The 20,181-nt window shown below is 39.9% G+C and overlaps 1 protein-coding gene across 2 annotated transcripts in view; it reads left to right on the top strand.

Moving 5' to 3' along the window:
- The window catches only part of Trpm1 (transient receptor potential cation channel subfamily M member 1), a 132,059-nt gene that overhangs the window by 69,257 nt on the left and 42,621 nt on the right, over window positions 1-20,181 (top strand). For both annotated transcript variants that reach the window (XM_076848873.2, XM_076848872.2), the window contains exons 9-15: window positions 658-730; window positions 1,778-1,878; window positions 13,875-14,045; window positions 15,058-15,192; window positions 16,229-16,279; window positions 18,651-18,791; window positions 19,715-19,744. In XM_076848873.2, the coding sequence (XP_076704988.2) occupies window positions 658-730; window positions 1,778-1,878; window positions 13,875-14,045; window positions 15,058-15,192; window positions 16,229-16,279; window positions 18,651-18,791; window positions 19,715-19,744 (702 nt within the window). The remainder of the gene's footprint in view (window positions 1-657; window positions 731-1,777; window positions 1,879-13,874; window positions 14,046-15,057; window positions 15,193-16,228; window positions 16,280-18,650; window positions 18,792-19,714; window positions 19,745-20,181) is intronic.

Raw genomic sequence — 20,181 nt, 5'->3', positions numbered from 1 at the left:
AATCCACACTAAATTGATGGTTGTGTCCATGTGATGGAAGCAGAACAAGCCCACACAGAGGCAGGTCCCAGGTGCTTTCAGACGTTAGCAAATATGAGGTTGCATCACACAGCTTAGTGTTTCAAAATATGAATCAGATTTAAAGACTTGGGGGAGAGCAGCATATAACACCCTTAGATGTGCTTACAAAGTTGAAATCATTTCACTTTCCAAATGTCATAATTGTTTCCCACTTCTTACTTCCTGTGTTCATAGGAAATGAGGACTCCTTGTGCAAATAAGAAGGCATCTTTAAATTTTTTAACTAAAAAATTTCCTATAAATATGTCCTATTAGATTAGATATGCTTTTATCATCTCAGGTGCCTATTTGGATATTGGAGTGTAAACCCTGAATGGGCTCCCCCTTCTCAAGGGTTGGAGCAGATAACATAAATGATAAAATCGGAATCCAGGCAAGCATTCACAGACAGTAAGAGCGAAGCTGGAAATCAAAAAGACTTGTTTTGAAATTGTTCAGTTCTCTGAATTATCTCATCACACATCAGTCTCTGTGGTTGTTTTTTTTTTTTTTTTTTTTTAAAAAAAGCACCTCTACCCCTGACTCTTGTTTTCAACTTTCTCACTTTAACTTTCTTCACAATGCACTTATTTGCAGGTCACTGTGTTTAGAATGGGTTCTGAGGGTCAGCAGGACGTGGAGATGGCAATTTTAACTGCGCTGCTCAAAGGTGAGCTCTCAGGAAATGATGATTCCTGTCCTTTCAACGCCAGGCTGCCCTGGGGCCATCTGTCTCTTCTCTAACTGGGGATTGTGTCTGTTGGTTTCAGAACGCTGAGCCAGCCATGCTGCCTGGAGTAATCTCAGCACAAAACCACATTAGAATAAGACTCCAAATGGGTTTCTGAAGAGCAGAGGTCTGTAGGTGCCCATGGACCATGGTGGGCTGAAGTCAAAACCATTTCCATTTGTAACTGGTCCATTGAGGGCTTCTATTCACAGTGTAAACATGAACTGGGGTTCCTTTGCATCACTGCATTCTGCAGGGCTCTGTTCAATTTCCCTGTCCCGCCTATAATGACAGGCTTGGAACAGGCACTTGTGAGACAGCTTCTACTCTGGGATGCATACTTCCTCCCTGCCTCTCAGCTAGACTGGGGCCATGAGAAGGAGGTCACTGTGGGCTGGCTGCCTGGCAGTGCCACACTGGTCTTCATGTGGGTCAAAGGGCTAGTACTCTTGAGAAGGATGTTGCCCCTTGGCCTGGCCTGGCAGATATCTGGGCAATCCCAAAGTCCCTGCCCTTTTGCAGATGATCTTTTGAGTTACTAGATTCCTCCTCTGTTCCTCCCATGGAGAGGATGCGGAGCTGGCATGGGAAGAGATTTGCTCCACCTTCTTCTCAGGAAGCTCTTGGAGAATGTGGAGTGCTTAGCCTGGGCCTTAGTAGTAATCAGGAGCAAAAACAAAGGCAGCAATTAGTTCCAAAGGAAGCATCTGCTCACTGCAAAGCACCTGCCTAACCCAGATGATCCCAGTCATGGAGTGAAAAATCACTCTTTTTTTTTTTTTTTTTTTTTTTTTAAAGAAAGAGTGGGAGAGAGAGAGAGATTTTTTTTTTAATATTTATTTTTTAGTTTTTGGTTGACACAACATCCTTGTTTTTGTATGTGGTGCTGAGGATAGAACCCGGGCCGCACACATGCCAGGCAAGCGCGCCACCGCCTGAGCCACATCCCCAGGCCCAGAAAATCACTCTTACTTCTTGCCTTTCCAGGAACCAATGCATCGGCTCCAGATCAGCTGAGCTTGGCACTGGCTTGGAACCGTGTTGACATAGCACGAAGTCAGATCTTTGTCTTTGGGCCCCATTGGCCGGTGAAACTAAGTGTTTTCAATCCATATCATTTATTGTGACTTTGTAAAGATGATATTAGTATATTCCCCTTTGTGACATGGATCTCAGGAAATAATCTGGGGTTTCTAATGATCTGATGGGTGATCACTAAGATTATTAGATGCTATTTAACTTCAAAGAACAAAAATGAATTAAGAGCTATGAGCACTAATTTCAGATTCAAACTGATCTTCTTTGAGGAAACTAACCAAAAAATCTTTTATCATTGTTGGTGAAAGTGGGTCTTTACCCTTTTAAAAAGGAAAAAAGGAAGAGAGAGAATAGCTCATTAAAATTAAATACAATACTTCCAACCATGGTATTGACTTTTCAATTATGTTCCATGAAACCCTGGAGGCCTAGAGAACTATGTGTGTGAGTTGTGTATGTGGTCTTTCTGTGTAGCATTTTTAGTGTTTGTGGTGTGGTTTAATTATGCCACATATGTGTGGGATGTGTGGAGGTATGATGCATATGCAGTTTAGTGTGTGATGTCTGTGTATGCATGTGTAAAGTATGGGGTGGGGGTTTAGCATGGATGATATGTAATATGTGAAGGAATGTCTGTGTGTGAGATAAGTTGTGGAGATGTCATGTGCATAAGGGGGTGTCTATGTGATATTATGACGTATTAGTGAGTAATGTATGAGCCATAGGTGGTATAGTGTGTGTGTGGTTGGGGGATATTTTGTTTATTTATGATTGTGGAGATGTACAGTGAGGAGAGACAGAGTGTGGGGTAGTTGGAATGTACAATAAGTGTGATATGGGACAAGCTGTGTGGGGGGGTATACATGGTTGGGGGATATTTTGTGTTTGGCTGTAAGTGTTAAAAGTGGGAATACATATATATGAATGTATGTACATATGTATATAAATGCATACAGGGGCTGGGGTTGTAGATCAGTGGTAGAGCACTTGCCTAGCTTGTGTAAGGCACTGGGATCAATCCCCAGCACTACATAAAAATAAACAAATAAAATGAAGGTATTGTGTCTATCTACAACTAAAAGAAAAGCTGATTTTAAATAAATGAATGCATACATATAAACACACATATATATTGATTTTGTGTATGTATACATATGGGTGGGTTGTGTGTGTGTATGTGTGTAAATAATGGCCATGTGTGATAAGCAGTTCTGGGCCTCTTATTTCTTTAGTCAAAGCAGCTTCTTTGATCTGTTCTTCAGATTTGGTTTCAGAGTGAATTTTGGTTTGCAAAGGACTCTCCTGCTTATACATGAGGGTAGGGTATTTAGAGGATTCATGTCAGGCTTTTTAAAAATCATATTTCTCAAAACATGCCTAGAATTTTGCTGTACAAATGCACTTCACTTTTTACAAAAATTTTTTAATCAAACGGGTATGAACAATTTATGAATAAGTCTGTTAAAGAAATAAGGTGTTGGAAAAAGGGGTGTTTGTGCATGTTGCTTATTGAATTACCTAAATTAAGAAAAATGGTATGATACTTTAATTTCTTTCTAATATTTTGGTTTCTCAACTCTTGGTAAAGGAATTCAAAGCAAAATGAATTATTTCATGAATGGCTATGAGACAGAATGCTGTGGCAGAGAACCTAGAAAATTCCAGAATGAATTGCAAAGGAAGGGCTTGATACTCAAGAATATCTTGAGACTTTCTGTTTAGGAGGAATGTCCCCTCATCCAGTATCTTTGATTTATTATTATTATTTTTGAGAGAGAGAGAGAATTTTTTAATATTTATTTTTTAGTTTTCTCGGTGGACATACATCATTATTTTATTTGTATGTGGTGCTGAGGATCGAACCCAGCGCCCCGCGCATGCCAGGAGAGCGCACTACCGCTTGAGCCACATCCCCAGCCCCACTTTATTATTTTTTAAGGCAGCTTTCCAGGTCATCTATAGAGAGAGAGGAAGAATTATGTTTTCCAAATTATAGAAAGAGCTAACCAGGGATCAGTCGGAGCACTTGGTGACTTACTCTAGAAAAATGGACCTGCCTGGCCTAACTTGACTGCCTGCATCTGGTCCTCTCGAGACAAAGGCAACAAGTAATCTGAAGAAAGTATCTAAAACTCAGACAAGCAATTGTTCATGCCCCTACCATAGAACTAGAAAATCCACAATACTGTGTTTGTTTTATAACTTTTTTCCCCACTCAATATTATTAGTGTTAAATGTTTTCCAGCCATCTTTCTAATGCTACTTTAATAAGACTTGGTATTCTTCACTTTCTATTTTTCAGTTAATATATAAATATGGTTTTAAAATCAAATAATGAAGATGAGCATATAATCACAAGCAGAAGCTTCCCTTCCCCACCTCCCAAATAACTTAACTGTCTCTATTGTTTCCTGGCAGTTGCTTGTGTACATCGACAAAATACGTTTTATCATTGTTTCTTGATTAATTACACATGTAGACATATCCGCCAATTCTTCATTTGGAAATAGAAGGATGAATCTCTCTTGTACTTCTTCCACCTCTCCCTGCTCCTCCTGGATTTGACAGCTATCTGTTTAATTGTTTCACTGGTCATGTTTATAAAGGTAAAGAATACATGACACCCTCCACTTGTTTCATCAATTTCAGACTCTCATTTTGTAAAATGAGGAAATCAACTTTTTATTTCTCCTTATACCATCAGTCTTCCTAATGCAATCAGCCTTGCTATTTATGTGGCTAATAATGTTTACAAACCATTCTTCAGTCATTATTAAAAGTTCTGTCAATATCTTGCTCTGTAGTCATCATGGAACTTTCATACTTGGCCTCTAAAAATGGAGAAACCAACAGATTTTACATTGTCCTGATTGCTGAAAGATTGTTCACTACTGAACCTCATAGTAAACTTGAACTCAAAGATAAGGAAAGGCAGTTCTGGTTTTTCTTTGCATTTCTAATTAATTCTCTTTTTATCTTCTTAATTTGCCTTCACATCATTAAGACTTTTCTATTGTTTTCATCATTACTGTTCATTTCTTTTTAAAGAATTGTTCAAATCCTAGGATTTCAAACCCAGCTGCCCTGGATGCTCTTGAAGTCTATTGCACTGCTGTTGGCTTCAGATATCCCTTCACTTGTCTATTCTTTTCAAGACTCCATATCTTTCTCCCCTTCAGATTTTTTCTTTTCATTTTTCTAGATTAAATCATCAAGTAGTCTTTTCGTAGATACGTAAAGAGTATTTTTCTCTGTCTTTACATGTCTGAAAAAGTCTGCCACACTCAAGACTGATGATTATCTTACGATTCTCATTTGATTATAGATGAACCATTGGTTTCTTTCAGATATACTTGAAAACTTGCTCTTTAATTCTTGGTGCTTTGAAATTTCACAAGGATATGTCTTGTATTTCAAATAAATGCAAATGGAAGTGTCTAGAGAATATAAATTCAAGCACTCACATCTCCACTCATGTATGCATTCATTTTGTTTGACTGTCAAAGTCCCGTTTTTACTGAAGACCCAAGACAGTTCTGTGAAGTTTTGTTCTATTGCTTCTTTGAGTATTTTTTTCCTTCATTTCCTCTCTCTTTTTTCATCTAGAATTCTTGTTAGATAAACATTAATTGGTACCTTCCTCCTGGACTGATCTTTCATTTTCTCATTTCCATTTCTATCATATTGCTATGTGTTTTTTGAAAACTACTCAGTTTTTATTTAACTTTTATATTAATTTTTCAAATTTTAGGCAATTGTATTTAAAATATCCAAGAAATCTCCATCCCATAGATGCATATCTGGGGATACAAATTGGATTTTTAAAAGTTCACTTTTTTCCCTGAATGATTTCTGTCTTATCCTTAGTCATCAGCTCCATTTGTTCATCCCCACCCCACCCCCGCCCTTTCTGTTGTGTTATTGACTTTCTTAAGTGTTGTAGATCCTTGGTTACCTATTCACATTTCGGAATGAGGGATGGGATTGCTGAGTTAGTAGGGGAGCCTATTTTGCTAACAGGGCTTTTCTCATCCCTGAGGGGACTGAAATGGAATGGTATGTACTCTTAATATAACAGAGAGTTTGTGGTAGGAAGGACTTAAGAATTCCAACACAACAAACCAATCCTGGTCTGATTTGTTGCACTTTACTAGTCAAATTTCTTCGTTCCCTATCTTCTATTATTTAATGCAAAAATAAAAGTTTACTGAGAGTATAATGGTAGTTACTAGGGGTGAGAGTGTGAGGGATAGGGAGATCCTGGCCAAACAGTACACAGTTTCAGTTAGATAGAGAAATCAGTTCTGGAGATCTCTTGTACAGCATGGTGTATATAATTAATAATAATAATATATAGTATATTTGAAAATTGCTAAGAGAATAGATTTAAAATTTTTCACCACTAAAGTATGATAAGTATGTGAAGTAAGAGGTATGTTAATTAGCTTGATCTAATCATTCTACAGTGTGTACACCTATGAAAACATCACATGTATGCTATACATATGTCATTTGTCACTGGTAAATAAATAAAAATAAAATGAAAGGTGCCCCAATAAAGCCCTTTGTTAAAACATGATTTTAAACATAACAACAAAGAGAGAGAAATGTTTGGTAAATACAAATAATAAGGATTTTTATGTATTTATATTGAATCATAAAAAATTGGTTTAACAATTATTGAAGGAAAAAAGTTACACTTGGTCTGAGCTAAAAAGAGGGAGGTCTGGAAACATCATGACTGCTGGACACTTTAAAGACAAAATCTGAGTCTTTTTAGTCACCCTATCTGAGATTTGGGGAACATGAAGAAATGTCTTCTGACTTTTCAGGACAAGAATTATTTCCAGTTGTGGACATGAGGCCTGCCCTGATAGAACTGTGAACTCAAATTATAAAAGCTAATATAAAAGATATTAGGTAATTATAAAAACTAAGATAAGAGATTCTAGCTTTCATAATTATTGATAATATCTACTGATGATGTGTGAGTCATACACTGAGTTTTATCCCATGTATTTGAACATTACTGAATTCACCCTCCCAATTCTGAAGCAGCTCTAAATGTCTTCATTTTATAATTTGGGGGGATGAGACCCAAGAAGTTAAGTGATTTTTTTTCCTAAGTTTGCTCAAGAGACTTTTAAATAGTACACATGTCAAAGAATTCCAAAGAGAAATTTTTAAATCTTTTGAATTAAATAAAAATGTAAGTGCAACTTATCAAAGTTTGCAAGATGCAGAAAAAGCAGTGGTTTGAGGGAAATTTCTAGCACTTACATATCAGAAAAGAAGAAAGTTTCCACCTAAAGAAATTGGAAGAAGAGTAAATTAAATGCAAAGCAAGCAGAAGAAAATAAATAACAAAAATTTGAGTAGAAATCAACAACATTAAAAATAAAAAACCAATTGAGGACATCAACAAAATAAAAATATAGTTTTATTAAAAGATCAGTGAAATTAATAAATTTCTATCCAGGCTAATTAAGAAAAAAAAAAGAGAAAAGACTCAAATTAGTAATATCAGAAATGAAAGAAGAGACATCACAAAGATTCCATGAACATTAAAAAATAAGAAAAAAATATTATAGACAATATCTCTAGCAAGTGATTGTTCAACCCATATTTGAGGTTGTAAAGGAGTAATTCCTCTCTCTGGATGTGGTTTATGCCATCTCACATTCTTTTTAAAGTATGGCATTCACAATTTAACACTCTGTGTTAGGTGCAATCTCACCTGCAGCCTTGAGGATGGTCACCTGCCTTGTGCTGTCTCTACACTTTGGGAAATATAGAAACATACCATCTTTTCACACAATTTAAGTTTTATCTGCAGAAAATCCAAAGAATTTTCTCATGTATACCACCTACTAATCCACATGTCCTTCATCCTGGAGTTAGCTGTTCTTGGATCAGATAGTGATGTTATATTTAAGCTTGCTAGATTCAGTCCATCATGATAGCCTGTCAAGATATTTAAAATTCTAATTATATCTCCCTTCTTACTTTCCTCAGGACTAAAGGAATGACTTAAGCAGCTTGTCTCTTTCCAGTCTATCCCTCTTATTCTTTGAGATTCCTCATTCTATAAGCCACCTTCCTCCTAGAAGCCCCTGAAACCCCTCCTCAGAACTCAAAGCTCTGCTGGCCCAGACTCAAAGCTACTCCTATAAGGTTACAACAGTGCTTTTAAAATCCTGGACATGACCCATGAAGGCAGAGAAGGTGAACTTACCTGAGTACCAGGGAACTCTCTTCCAATGCCTGACCACATCTTTTCCGTCTTTTCACTCTCCTCAATAGCAAAGTCAGAAGCCACAGAGAAAAGGGATTCTGATGATTCTCATTTGCTCAGCAGCAGCAAATGGTGGAACCAATCTCTTCTTTCATCTTCTTGAGGCAAATCAAACTTGTGTTAAAAAAATTCCCTGTTTCACTCATTCATTTGTTTAGCAAACGTTGGTTGACTACTTCTTGTGTGTCAGGTCTTTGTTCCAGATGCTGCAGACTGAAGGTGAATAAAACTGACCTGCTACAGCCCTTATTGAACTCTCCACAGGATCTTGGGACTGACTTGAGGGTGGGGAATGGGCAAGAAGAGGGAGGAAGATGTGAAACAGGTAATCAAATAAATATTGGATTACAAATTGTAGCAAGTGTTGACATTGAAAATGCATGCTGCATTTTTAGTCAGCTTTTTCATTGCTGTGACTAAAGGACCAGACCAAAACAATTGTAGAGGAGGAAAAGTTATTTGAAGGCTCACAATTTCAGAGGTCTCCATTCATAAACAGCTGGCTCCATTCCTCCAGGCTCTAGATGAGGCAAAACATCATGGCAGAAGAATGTGGCAGAGAGAAGTAGCTCACATGGTGATCAGAAAACAGAGAAAGATTCCACTCTCCATATAGAATATATATATACTCTACAGCCACACCTCCAATGAACTACTTCCTCCAGCAACACCCCATCTGCCTCCAGTTACCACTCAGTTAATCCCATCAGGGATTAATTCACTGATTATGTTAAGGCTGTAGCCCAATCATTTCTCCTTCAAACCTTCTTACATTGTCTTACACATGAGCTTTTTGGGTGTTGGAAGGGGGCTACTTCACATCCAAAGCATAACACTGCACAAGAGCAAATGTGGTGTAGGAAGGGGGCTACTTTGTATTGAGGCACCAGGGAAGGGCTCTCTGGGGGAAAAAATGAATGAACACTGAGAACCGACAGGTGAATAAATGCTGGAAGTGGGGGGTGACATAGAACAGGGCATGAGAACAGGCTAGGATAAGGAAGAGCCCCAGGCATTTTCAAGAAAATAAGAAAGAAGGAAAAAGCCTAGGGTAGCTGGAATGCAGAATGATAAAAGAATAACTCAGGGTAGGCTACAAGCTGGCTAGCATCTGTGCACTGCAGAGTCCTACAAATAAGATCCAGCCCCGAAAGCTGAGATCTCAGGGCTTGGAGATTCACTTCAGGGCTTTTCCTTTTTAAACAACAATAATCATTTATTGTTTCTGAGGGTCAGGAATTTGAGAGTGACTTAGCTGGGTAATTGTGGTTCAGGGGCTCTCATGAGATTGTAGTCCAGCTGTAGGCTGGGGCAGCAGTCATCTGAAGGCTTGACTGGGGCTGGAGGACTCACTTCCAGTGCAGGTCACAATGGCTGGCACATTGACGATGGCTGTTGGATAGAAGCCTCGGTTTCTCCCCATGTAAACTCTCTGCAAGGTTCCTTGAATGTCTTCACAATATGGTGGCTGGAAACTTTTGCTTTTCTTTTTAGTCTTTTCTCTTTGTTTCCTTCTATTGATGTTATTTTTGTTTCCTTTTTCCAATTTTTTTGTCATAATAAAATCCACTGGATGAAATTGATCATATTAGCTATTTTTAAGTGACGGTTCAGTAGTATTAAGTACATTTATATTGCTACGCAACCATCACCAACATCCAACTCTAGAAACTTTTCATCTTGCAAAACCTATTAAAAAAATAACTCCTTGTTCTCACCATTATTCCCTGGCAACAACCATTCTACTTTCTGTTGTGAACTTTAATACTCTATCTGGATAAGTGAAAATTCACAAAGTAATTTGTTTTTTTGTAACTGGTTTATTTCACTTGGCATAGTGTCCTCAGGGTTCATCCATGTTGTAGTGTGTGTCAGAATTTCCTTCTGTTTTTAAGACTGAAAATGTTCTACTTTGCTTATATATACCACACTTTACTTTGTTGGACAGTTGTGATACTTCTACATTATGACTATTGTGAATAATTCAGCTGTGAACATGGGTGTATAAATATTCCTTTGAGTACCTGCTTTCATTTCTTTTGAGTACTTACCCCAAAGCAGAATTGATGGGTCATATGGCCATCCTATGTTTAATTTTTTCTTCCTCCACCCCCAGTACTGGAGTTAGAACCCAGGGCTCCACACAAGCTAGGCAAGTGCTCTATTACTGAGCTACAGTACCCAGGCCTTTTTGAATTGTTGTTTTGAGACAAGTTTGCTGAGTTGCCCAGGCTGGGATCGTAATCCTCCTGCCTCAGCTTCGTGGTAGCTGGGGATTATAGGCATGTGCCATCATGTCAAGCTTCTGTGTTTAATTTTTTGAGGAATATTCTTTTTCATAGCAACTGTACCACTTTATTTTTTCACTACAGTGCACAAGGGTTCCAATTTCTTGACTTTCTTGCCAATTATTGTTGTTTTTTGTTTGTTTGTTTTTTAAAATAGTCCTCCTAATGGGTGTGAGGTGATTTAAATTTGCATTTTCCTAATATTTACTGATATTAAGCTTTTTATTAGACATTCGTATATCTTCCTTGAAGAAATAGCTAGTCAAGTTTTTTGCCTATTTTTTAGTTGGATTAGTTTTTGTTGATGGTGAATTTTAAGAGTTCTTTATATGTTCTGGATATTGATCCTTTATAATATACATTATGTAAAAATGTATTCTCTCATTTGTGGGATGACCTAGTTGATAGTGAGGTTTTGTTGTTGTTTTGTTTGTTGTGGTGGTGCAGGAGATAGAATCCAGGGCCTCGTATACGCAAGGCAAGCACTCTCCCACTGAGCTACGTCCACAGCCCCCGTTGATAGTATTTTTGATGCACAAAACTCAAATTTTTTTTGTGAAGTCCAATTTGTTTAATTTTCCTTTTCTGCCTTTGGTGTCATATTCAAATCAATCCCAATATTGCATGGTTTTGCCCTGCTTTTTCTTCTAAGAGATTTGTAGTTTTAGCTTTTATGTTGAGGTCTCTTATTCATTTTGAATTATTATTTGATATTTGTTTATGGTGTCAGATAATGCTCCAACTTCATTCTTGTGCCTGTGGATATCCACTCTCCTAGCACCATTTGTTAAATGCTGTGCCACTTTTTACTCAAGACCATGATAGTCTTACATGACAACAGTTAAGATACTCTTTCATCCACATCTCTATGTTGACCAGAAGCTACACAAATGCACACACACTTCCCATGATGTAATCTCTACTACTTCATACTACTTAGGAATTTCAAGCAGGAACATTATGTGCTTCCTTTTATATATTTAAGGATCTCTCTGGAAAATGCACTGGGTAGGTGCAATAGCAGATATGCAGGGTCCTGTTAAGAGTCTATTAGAGTAAGTCAGGTGAAAGATAGCTCTTGGGACTAGAGCAGAGGCAGAGAAAAAGACAAAATCGAACAGAATGGAGCAGCATTTAGCATGTTTTATCATTGCATAGATTAATCATGAGAAGGGCAGTAAGGAAGAAGCAAGAAGTCAGCAATGACTGACAAGTTTTCTGACTTGCACAACTGGTAAATTATGGTGCCACATGACTGAAATGAGGGCCACTGAAAGGGGAACAGGTTGGAGGGGAGGTCTCCTGAGTATGCTCTTGTACATAGTAAGCTTTGCTCTGTTTTGAATAAGATTTGTCCCCCATAACTTCATGTGCTATAAGTTGCCCTGGTGTGGCAGTGATTAGGTGTCTATTGGGGCCTATTTCAAGGTAATTGAGTCACAGAAGCATTTCTATCCAAAAGGACCAATGTGATTCTTGCAGGGCCCAGATTAGCTCCTGCTAAACCAGATTGTTATAATTAGAAAAAGACTGGCTCTTCCCCAGTCTCCAGCTTCCTGATTTGCCTATGATTGGTACCACTAGCAAGCACTCCCACTATGGTGCCATCTACCATGATGTAATGTAGCCGGAGGGGCCATCAAAAAAAGCTAGTGCCATGGTATTCGGACTTTCAACCTTCAAAGCTACAAGCTAAAATAAACCACTTTTCTTTTATTAAGTATCTAGCTTCAGGCACTTTTCTATAAAAGCAACAGAGATTTGGCTTAAACAAACTTGAAGAGTCTATGAGACATGCAAGTAGAGATGACAAGTAGGCAGCAGAAACTCTGGGGAGGGAGGGACTGTATCTAGACAGGATAGGTTGTTTACAAATAAATGGTGGCCGGTGGTGTGGTCAATGAGGTCACCAAGGGACAGAGTAGAGTGAAAGGGAAAGGGATTGAAGACAAAAACCAGAAGAACTTTGCCACTGTGAATCAATGGCCAAACAAGAAAGAGGAAAGCCGGGAGCCTGTGGAGCTCAGGAAATCAAGGGAAGAGACTCAGCAAGGAAGCAGGTGGTAGAGCCAGATGCTCTGAAAATCCAGCACAAGGAGGACAGGAAATGCTAGGCACAAGCACAGTAATCAGTGACCAAAGTCATAGCTGTGGACAGACAGGGAAGAACAATGGAGCAAGTGGAGGAAAGAATAAAGAGGGAGAGAACATCCATGGGCAAAAAACTCACCAGAAGAGTTTGGTTGGAGGAGAAAGCAGGTGAGGACATCATCAGGAGAGTCAAAGTTCTACAAATGCTGACTCTGTGACTGCACCAGGACATAATCCCATGTTTCTCACATAGCCAGAAGCAAGGTCAGGGTGACAGTCCCACTTCTGATCTCCTTTTGTTCCCTTGAGTAGAGAATTCTGTGCCCTTGATGTCTCCAGTCTAACACCACATTGTATACAGCTCCATGACACCTGGCAAAGCTTCTTTACCCAATCAATAAGTACTCTGGTTCATGTTTATATCCTGACAAACATCTGCAGTAATATCCATTGTCTCTGGCCCCTTCACGAACAGGTTCTATCATTAGTCAATCATGGGAACATCTCTTCAGTGCCTTTGAACTTAATTCTAAGTACCCTTTCCTTTGTGTAAAAATACATGTCAGTCAAATATGTCAGCCACTTCAAACACAAAACCATTGCATCAAATCAAGTATGTATTGGTGCACGTGAGCAACAGTGGTTCACAATCAGGACCATCTCCATCAAATAACCAGACCTGCCACAATTGGTTGTGTGCCGCAGTCTGGCTGGGCACAAATCACGAGCCACTGAAGCAGGAACAAACTTTATTTTTTAACTGCAAGAAAAAACCTCACACATGCTCCTGGGGAAATCTCCCGAATGCCACGAGGCTGGTGCAGGAACCCGGCAGCCGGAAATACCTCCTCCGGAAAACCCTCCTCCTGCACTTCCTCAACCAATGGGAACTCTCGGGGAATCCCTGGAAATCCCCATGAGAGCTTGAAAGTAGTGCTAGAACTCAAAAGTAGCCGCAGAGGCGGATAGTAATGCCTCGCCTGTCAATCAATACTGTTGGCAAAATGCCAGGGGCCATACAGACTCCGCTGCCTCTCAGCAGTTGTGTAAGTGTGTACACAGGTGTATATACATGTTTGCACTCATGTACATGTTCATGAGTGCAGTGTGTGGGATGTGTGCATGTTTGCTGTATGCATGGGCATGCACTGTGTATATATGTGAGTGTATATGACTGTGCACATGTATGCTGCCTTCATACATGTAGGTTTATGTGAGTTTGTGTGTGCACATGTGCCATGTGTGAGTGGGCATGCTTATGTGCTCTGTGTGTGTGTTTGAGCATACACAGGTGGGGTGGGTTAGGATGCTTGATATAGGACAAGGGTGCGTCTTAATACCTTTCTCCAACTCTGCTTGCTGTGAACTGCAGCCCCTTGGAAGTCTGGCCCCTCCAGTGGATACTAAAGCCACAGAGAAGGATAAGAAGCCACCCACAGCTACCACCAAGGGGAGAGGAAAAGGAAAAGGCAAGAAGAAAGGGAAAGCAAAAGAGGAAGTAGAGGAAGAAACTGACCCCCGGAAGATCGAGCTGCTGAACTGGGTTTGTAGAAAGTCCTTGCTCTTGATTTTTGGGAACCAGGAGACTGGAGTTGGCATCACCTTACTTCTCCAGTGGTAGGGACAGTTCTTGTTGCCTTTGTTTTAGTCCTGTGAGGGCCCAGAGTCCCAGGAGGCAGAGGGAAATGATTGATGGGAATATGTTAATATTTCAACAGAAATGGCATGCTCACTGTGATACAGATGTCAGCTGTCAAAGACACCACAAATTTCTGCTTTGGGAAGAAAATGCCACTAGGAGAAGTGGTCCTGGTCACCTTGCTTAATAGTGACTCTCTCTTCCTAGCAGACATGCAGATGCTTGATGCATGGAAAACAAGCCAATTATTACCACATAATCCCAATTCACACAGTAAATCCTTCTTGAAAGATAGAGCCTGTGATGGGTATGTGAGGGTAACTGTAGCTGTTTGAGTTGAAAGGCCAGAGCCACATGTGCATGGTGGTTCTCCAGCTTGCTGCTGCCAGGACACAGTCAAAACAGGGCCTCAGCAGGGGCATGTCCTTGCCATTGTCATGGTCCTGTGGCTGCCACAAGGGTATATCTCAGTCAAGAAAACAAATGAGAGAACTGAACAGAGCAACACCAAGATGATGTTGAATTTTCAAATCTCTTCAGTTCATTTTAAAAGGGAGAGAATCCTTTGTAGGCTTTGATAGGACACATAGGAGTCAAAGTGAGAAGAAAGGAGAGGAGATGAAGCCAGTTTACTCAAGTCAAAGAGCATGGAGAACTAGGGGCTAGGAACATAAGCACATTGGTAGGGCAATTGTGTGGCATGTGTAGGACCCCCGGGTTCTATCCCCAGCACCATAAAAAAAAAAAAAGAGAGAGGTAGAAAGGGGTGGGGGAAGAGGGAGAGAAACACAGAACCACATTCTGAATACTCCAAAATCTTGATGTTTCAAATACTCTTTCCATGATGTTTCCAATTGTTCTGCCTGGTGTCTCTCTGAGAGGCCATTCATGGGCTCTTCTTTCTGGATTCATACAGGTGAATGCTCTAGAGCAAGCGATGCTGGACGCTTTAGTCTTAGATCGAGTTGACTTTGTCAAGCTCCTGATTGAAAATGGAGTGAACATGCAACACTTCCTTACCATTCCGAGGCTGGAGGAGCTCTATAACACGGTGAGTGTTCTAGAACAAGGGGGTCAGAAAAGAGCTAGCCCTATGAATATTTTTATCACTGGTGCATAATATGCATTAATATGTGTTCACATTCTTATCAACTAATTCTATGCCTAGGCAGACACTCTTCTGGAGTGGTGAAGATGCTCCTTGACTTACAATGGATTTATGTGCCTATAAACACATCATGTTAAAAATATTATAAGTATAACATGCATTTAATGTATCCATCCTACCAAATATCATAGTTTAGCAACATCGAATGCTATAGAGTCTTGGTTGTTTCCCTGTGGTCATGGGGCTGTCTGGGAACTGTGGCTCACTTCCACTACCCGGTATGGAGAGTGGAATAGACTGCACATGACTAACATGAAGAAAAGATCAAACCTCTAATTTCAGTTTCCACTGTATGCGTCTCTACCACTTTCACTCTATTGTGAAGCCTCACAATTGATGACAAACTATCTAAGTCAGGAATTCTCTGTATGAACTCTTATTCATATTCAGGAGATGAAAGAATCTAGCTTCCTAAAGTCATTAGCAGACTGATAAGCTACGAGGGGTCATTAATCACTCTTCCCTTGAGACCTTCACATTTTTATCAGGCTTTGGTGAAAAACGTACAACTAAGTTTTCATACAAGGAGCTCTGCTGCATTAGAATGGAAGTGTCTGAATAAAATCCCCTTGGTTTTGTGTATATTGCAAGTTTTGAGAATATATATTCTTCCCCATTCTAAGATTTTAAATGGCAGAAATAGTCCTCAGCAGCTGCTTGCTAAAACTTAGTGAATCTTTAATGCTATATTGAGCACTGTAATATACTCTTTAAAGTAATTCAACAAAAAGTATCTTACACACCTTTGAAGGTGACAGATACTTCCTAACCAAAATCAGTTCTGTCTCCTAAAACAAATAGTCTGATAAGGGGTTATACTCCAACTCACGCAGGTCATTAATTCTATACAGTAGAGCAGAATTTTGTTCTAAGAATGAAAGAAAAACTTACTTAATATGGCTAAATGCTTCTCTTTCAGAGACTGGGTCCACCAAACACACTTCATCTGCTGGTGAGGGATGTAAAAAAGGTCAGTCCATCCACTGTTTTATAATCCTTACCTTTTGTCATCTTTCACTAAAACAAATTTCTTAAAAGTGGGTTTTTAAATTTCCAAAAGGTGTTAGCTCCTTGTTATTGGATGCACGGGACATAACAAATATCTTCATAAAGAGTTTACCTTAAAACTAAAAGAGAAAAGGACAAGCTTTTCTAAGTTGATTGTGCATCCCTACATGATAGGAATTTGCTGGATGGCTGCTTGACTATGGATGGTGCCATGGCCAAACCAGGGGCAGCAGCCAGCAAGGACCCTGCCTCCCCTCCCCTGAGCACCACCATCCCCAGGGCAGCCTTCTATACCTACCTTGGGATCTCTCACTCATTCACTGTGCCTCTTTCCATAAGTACCAACAGGAGGTCCTCATTAATTCTGTGTGTCCTGTAGATTGCAGCAGATGTCTTCAGGCCTTTCTGTTCCCTCATTGTTAAGCTATAGCTGCTCTTCTCACTTTCTACCGTGACCGACTACTTGCTATCTGTGTTCTTATACAACATCCCTCTCTTGGTATTCTAGTGTGGTATTTCTTGTGCCCTGTTGCCATAGGTTAGAGGATTAGATTAGGTTCAAAGGAGAGTGATTATTTTGTTAAAATGCCTGGCACACAGAGTTTGTAATATGTACTTGTTTTCTGAGCAATAGAAAATAACTGAAATCAAAGAATAGGGTTTTCAGTCAGAGTCCTAGATAGTTTGCCCAGATTTAATACAAATATTTAGTTCCAATAATATATGAGAATGTGGATTCTACAGAGATTTATGAAGCAAAACAGAATCAGTTAATCTGGGAACTAAGAGGGACCTCCAAGATTCTCTGACTTACAGCCCTATTTTCCACATAAGGATTCTGATTTTTTCCCCATAGAACCCAGCTGGAAGATTGATTAGGAAGGTCAAACTTTCAAAAGTGATAGTTACCCTAGTTCAGGCCCAACAATTTCCCACCTGAAAGGCTTCAATAATCTCCTTCTATCCTCTACATCCAGCTTAAAGTCGTCTGAAGTTTCTCAATGGGCCACAACATGAAACTCAAGCTCCTTCCAAGGAACGTGCACCCCACTGGGCCTGGCACATGTCCACATCCCCTAATCTAACCTATCACATCCCTACCATACTATATCCTAACCCCACCTAACTCTCTAGTGTCAGAGGAGTCTCTGTTCTGTCCTGCACCACACTGTGCTCACCTCTGCAGCATTCTTCTACCTTCTCACCCATTGTCCCTGCTCCACCTGCTCCAAACTGCCTTAGGTGTCACCTCTTCCTGGAAGGCTTACTCACCCTTCCAATGCCCACCCAAGCAGACTCCAGCCACTCCTGTGCATTGCATATTCTACTGTGTTGGGGCTGTTGACAGTTTTGCTACACAACACCTGGCTCCCTAGAGTTCTCATCACTAATAAGAAATGTGGTCAAGGATCACAATAGGTGGGGAACAAATTTGTAATGCATGAGTGAATTCTTTAGTTAATGTGGCCTGTCCTATTTTAAAGGAAGTATGTTTGGAATGAGTAATGGTCACGTGATGGATCCCAAGATACCACCATCATTTCAACCATATGAAATTAACCCATCAATAAATGGCACAGAGCAAAAATTCCTATACATTTGATCAGCTCTCTCCCTGGATAAATCAACCAGCCCAGGATGTGAATGAGTGACTATGAGTATGTGGGGCACCTCTGTTCTCTCTATTCCTCTTCTCTCCCACTGACTCTGTCTTAACAGACTCTTCCCCTTCACCACTCCCAGATACACCAGGTGGTATGTGGTGTTTGTATTATTACTAAAGAGTTGGGAGGGTGGTTCCCCTAGAATTAGATTGGACACCATGAAGGCTTTCACAAGAAAATTCCAGTCTCTGGGAAAATTCTGACCTCCCATGGCCTCCCATGAAGTCTTTCTCCTTTGCATGAAACCTGGCCCCTGCCCCATGAGGCTGGGCTCTTCTCTACAAGCAGCTACTGAAGCACCTGCTCATCCAAACTCCTCTGCTGTATGCCAGCTACACCATACCATTTCCTCACATTTACACATGAGAACTGCAAACTGATATGTTGGGCCACAATCTTGCCCAATCATTAACCCTATAGTGGTATAGATTTCTAACCCTTTCTTCCAGTTAGAAAAGCTTAACTCTTTTTCTGTAATCTGGTTTAAACCAATATCCCCCTCAATCACATGAACAGAGATTGAATATTGTGTAATCACTCATCTATGACATGACATGAACTCCCAAGTGGAGATGGCCACTTATGCCAATGTGTGAGATGATGTCTGCACTGTGAATGCATGTTTTATAGGAACTGAGACAAAAATATTTTTTTTCTTTTTTAAAACAGAGCAACCTTCCACCTGATTACCACATCAGCCTCATAGACATAGGGCTTGTGCTGGAGTACCTCATGGGAGGAGCCTACCGCTGCAACTACACTCGGAAAAGTTTTCGGACCCTATACAACAACTTGTTTGGACCAAAGAGGGTACAGCTCAGTAGCTGTGCGGTGTTTTGTGTTTCCCAAAGTGGCATATGGTTCCTTGCTGTGCTTTCCAACAACTCAGACTATTCAAAGCCAAAATCTTTGCACCATCTTCCAACACATCTTTCCAGTCTCCTGCAGTGACTGCCCCATGTGAGGCCTCTCTAACCTTATGGATGGCCAGCTTCATGCACCTTTCCTCCTCCCTCACTCACCCCTTAGCATGTCAGCAGCACAGCAAATCAATTGCATCTGCCCTCCTTTGTCCACGGTAACCTTCCTCCAGAGAAGACAGCTACAGTCTCTCCTGCCTCCAATCCATCCGACCACCCTTCCACTGTAGCAACCATCATCTTCCAAAGCAAGACACACAACAGCACACTCCCTGCCCAAATCCACCCAGGGTTCCCTGCTGCCTGAACAACCATGGCCAAACTCATTATCACAGCATCCAAGACTCTCTGCCTGCTGTCCCCCCCCACCACCCCGTCACGGTAGACTATATTTCTCCAACAAAATCGAACTTTATTCCTGTGCTTGCCATGGCTCATCCCCCTGATTGTACCTTTCAAAATCTGTCTCTCACCAAAAGCCCAAGTCTAAAGTCAGATCTTTCACAAAGTCTTCCCTTCACCCCCAACTCCATAACTCCGTGTCTGGATTTTTGTTAGGACACTTCTCTGGTTCCACCTGCAATAAGGATAGGACATGTCTGCTTATCTTGCTCCTCAACTGACTTCTGCTGACAGAAGCAGTTTCCCTACGACAGCATTCCTTTCCCTTGGATATTGTCATTATTTAGTAAAGATACAAAGCTTTTTAATCTATTACTGTCCACTATTAACAATACTACTAATGTAGCATACACATTGCTACTATCTACAGTTATCTCAGTAATATTATTTTTTTTCTCTTTCATTATGCAGCCTAAAGCTCTTAAACTTTTGGGAATGGAAGTAAGTAGACTGTTTTCAATGGTTCTATGATATTTTGATCAAATATAGATAAACTTTTAGTTTTGTATTTGCTTAGCACAAAGTTTGTTTTTTCATGACTAAATCTACTACACAACTCGCCAAAATCTCCTTAGATAACTTGGTTCAATTACTTACATATACATTATATATATAAGGATCATATACATTTTTTGAAAAGGTTAAAACTACCCAGTTCATTTTCTGAATTCACATAACCAGTTTCCAAAGCAAACAAAGATTAAGCAAATGCTAAAGATCAGTCTCAATTGTGAATACAGAATTAAGACCTTCTATACTGAATCCATACAGGAGTGAGATGCTATTTACCATGAGTTTATTTGAGGAGAATCTTTACAATAGCTGACCTTAATATTCTGCTTTGTGGAATTTCTTCCATTCACTTAAATATTTTGATG

The sequence above is a fragment of the Callospermophilus lateralis genome, chromosome 3, assembly GCF_048772815.1.
Source record: "Callospermophilus lateralis isolate mCalLat2 chromosome 3, mCalLat2.hap1, whole genome shotgun sequence".
Taxonomy (NCBI): Eukaryota; Metazoa; Chordata; class Mammalia; order Rodentia; family Sciuridae; genus Callospermophilus; species Callospermophilus lateralis.
This window is presented reverse-complemented; position numbering and strand designations above follow the sequence as displayed.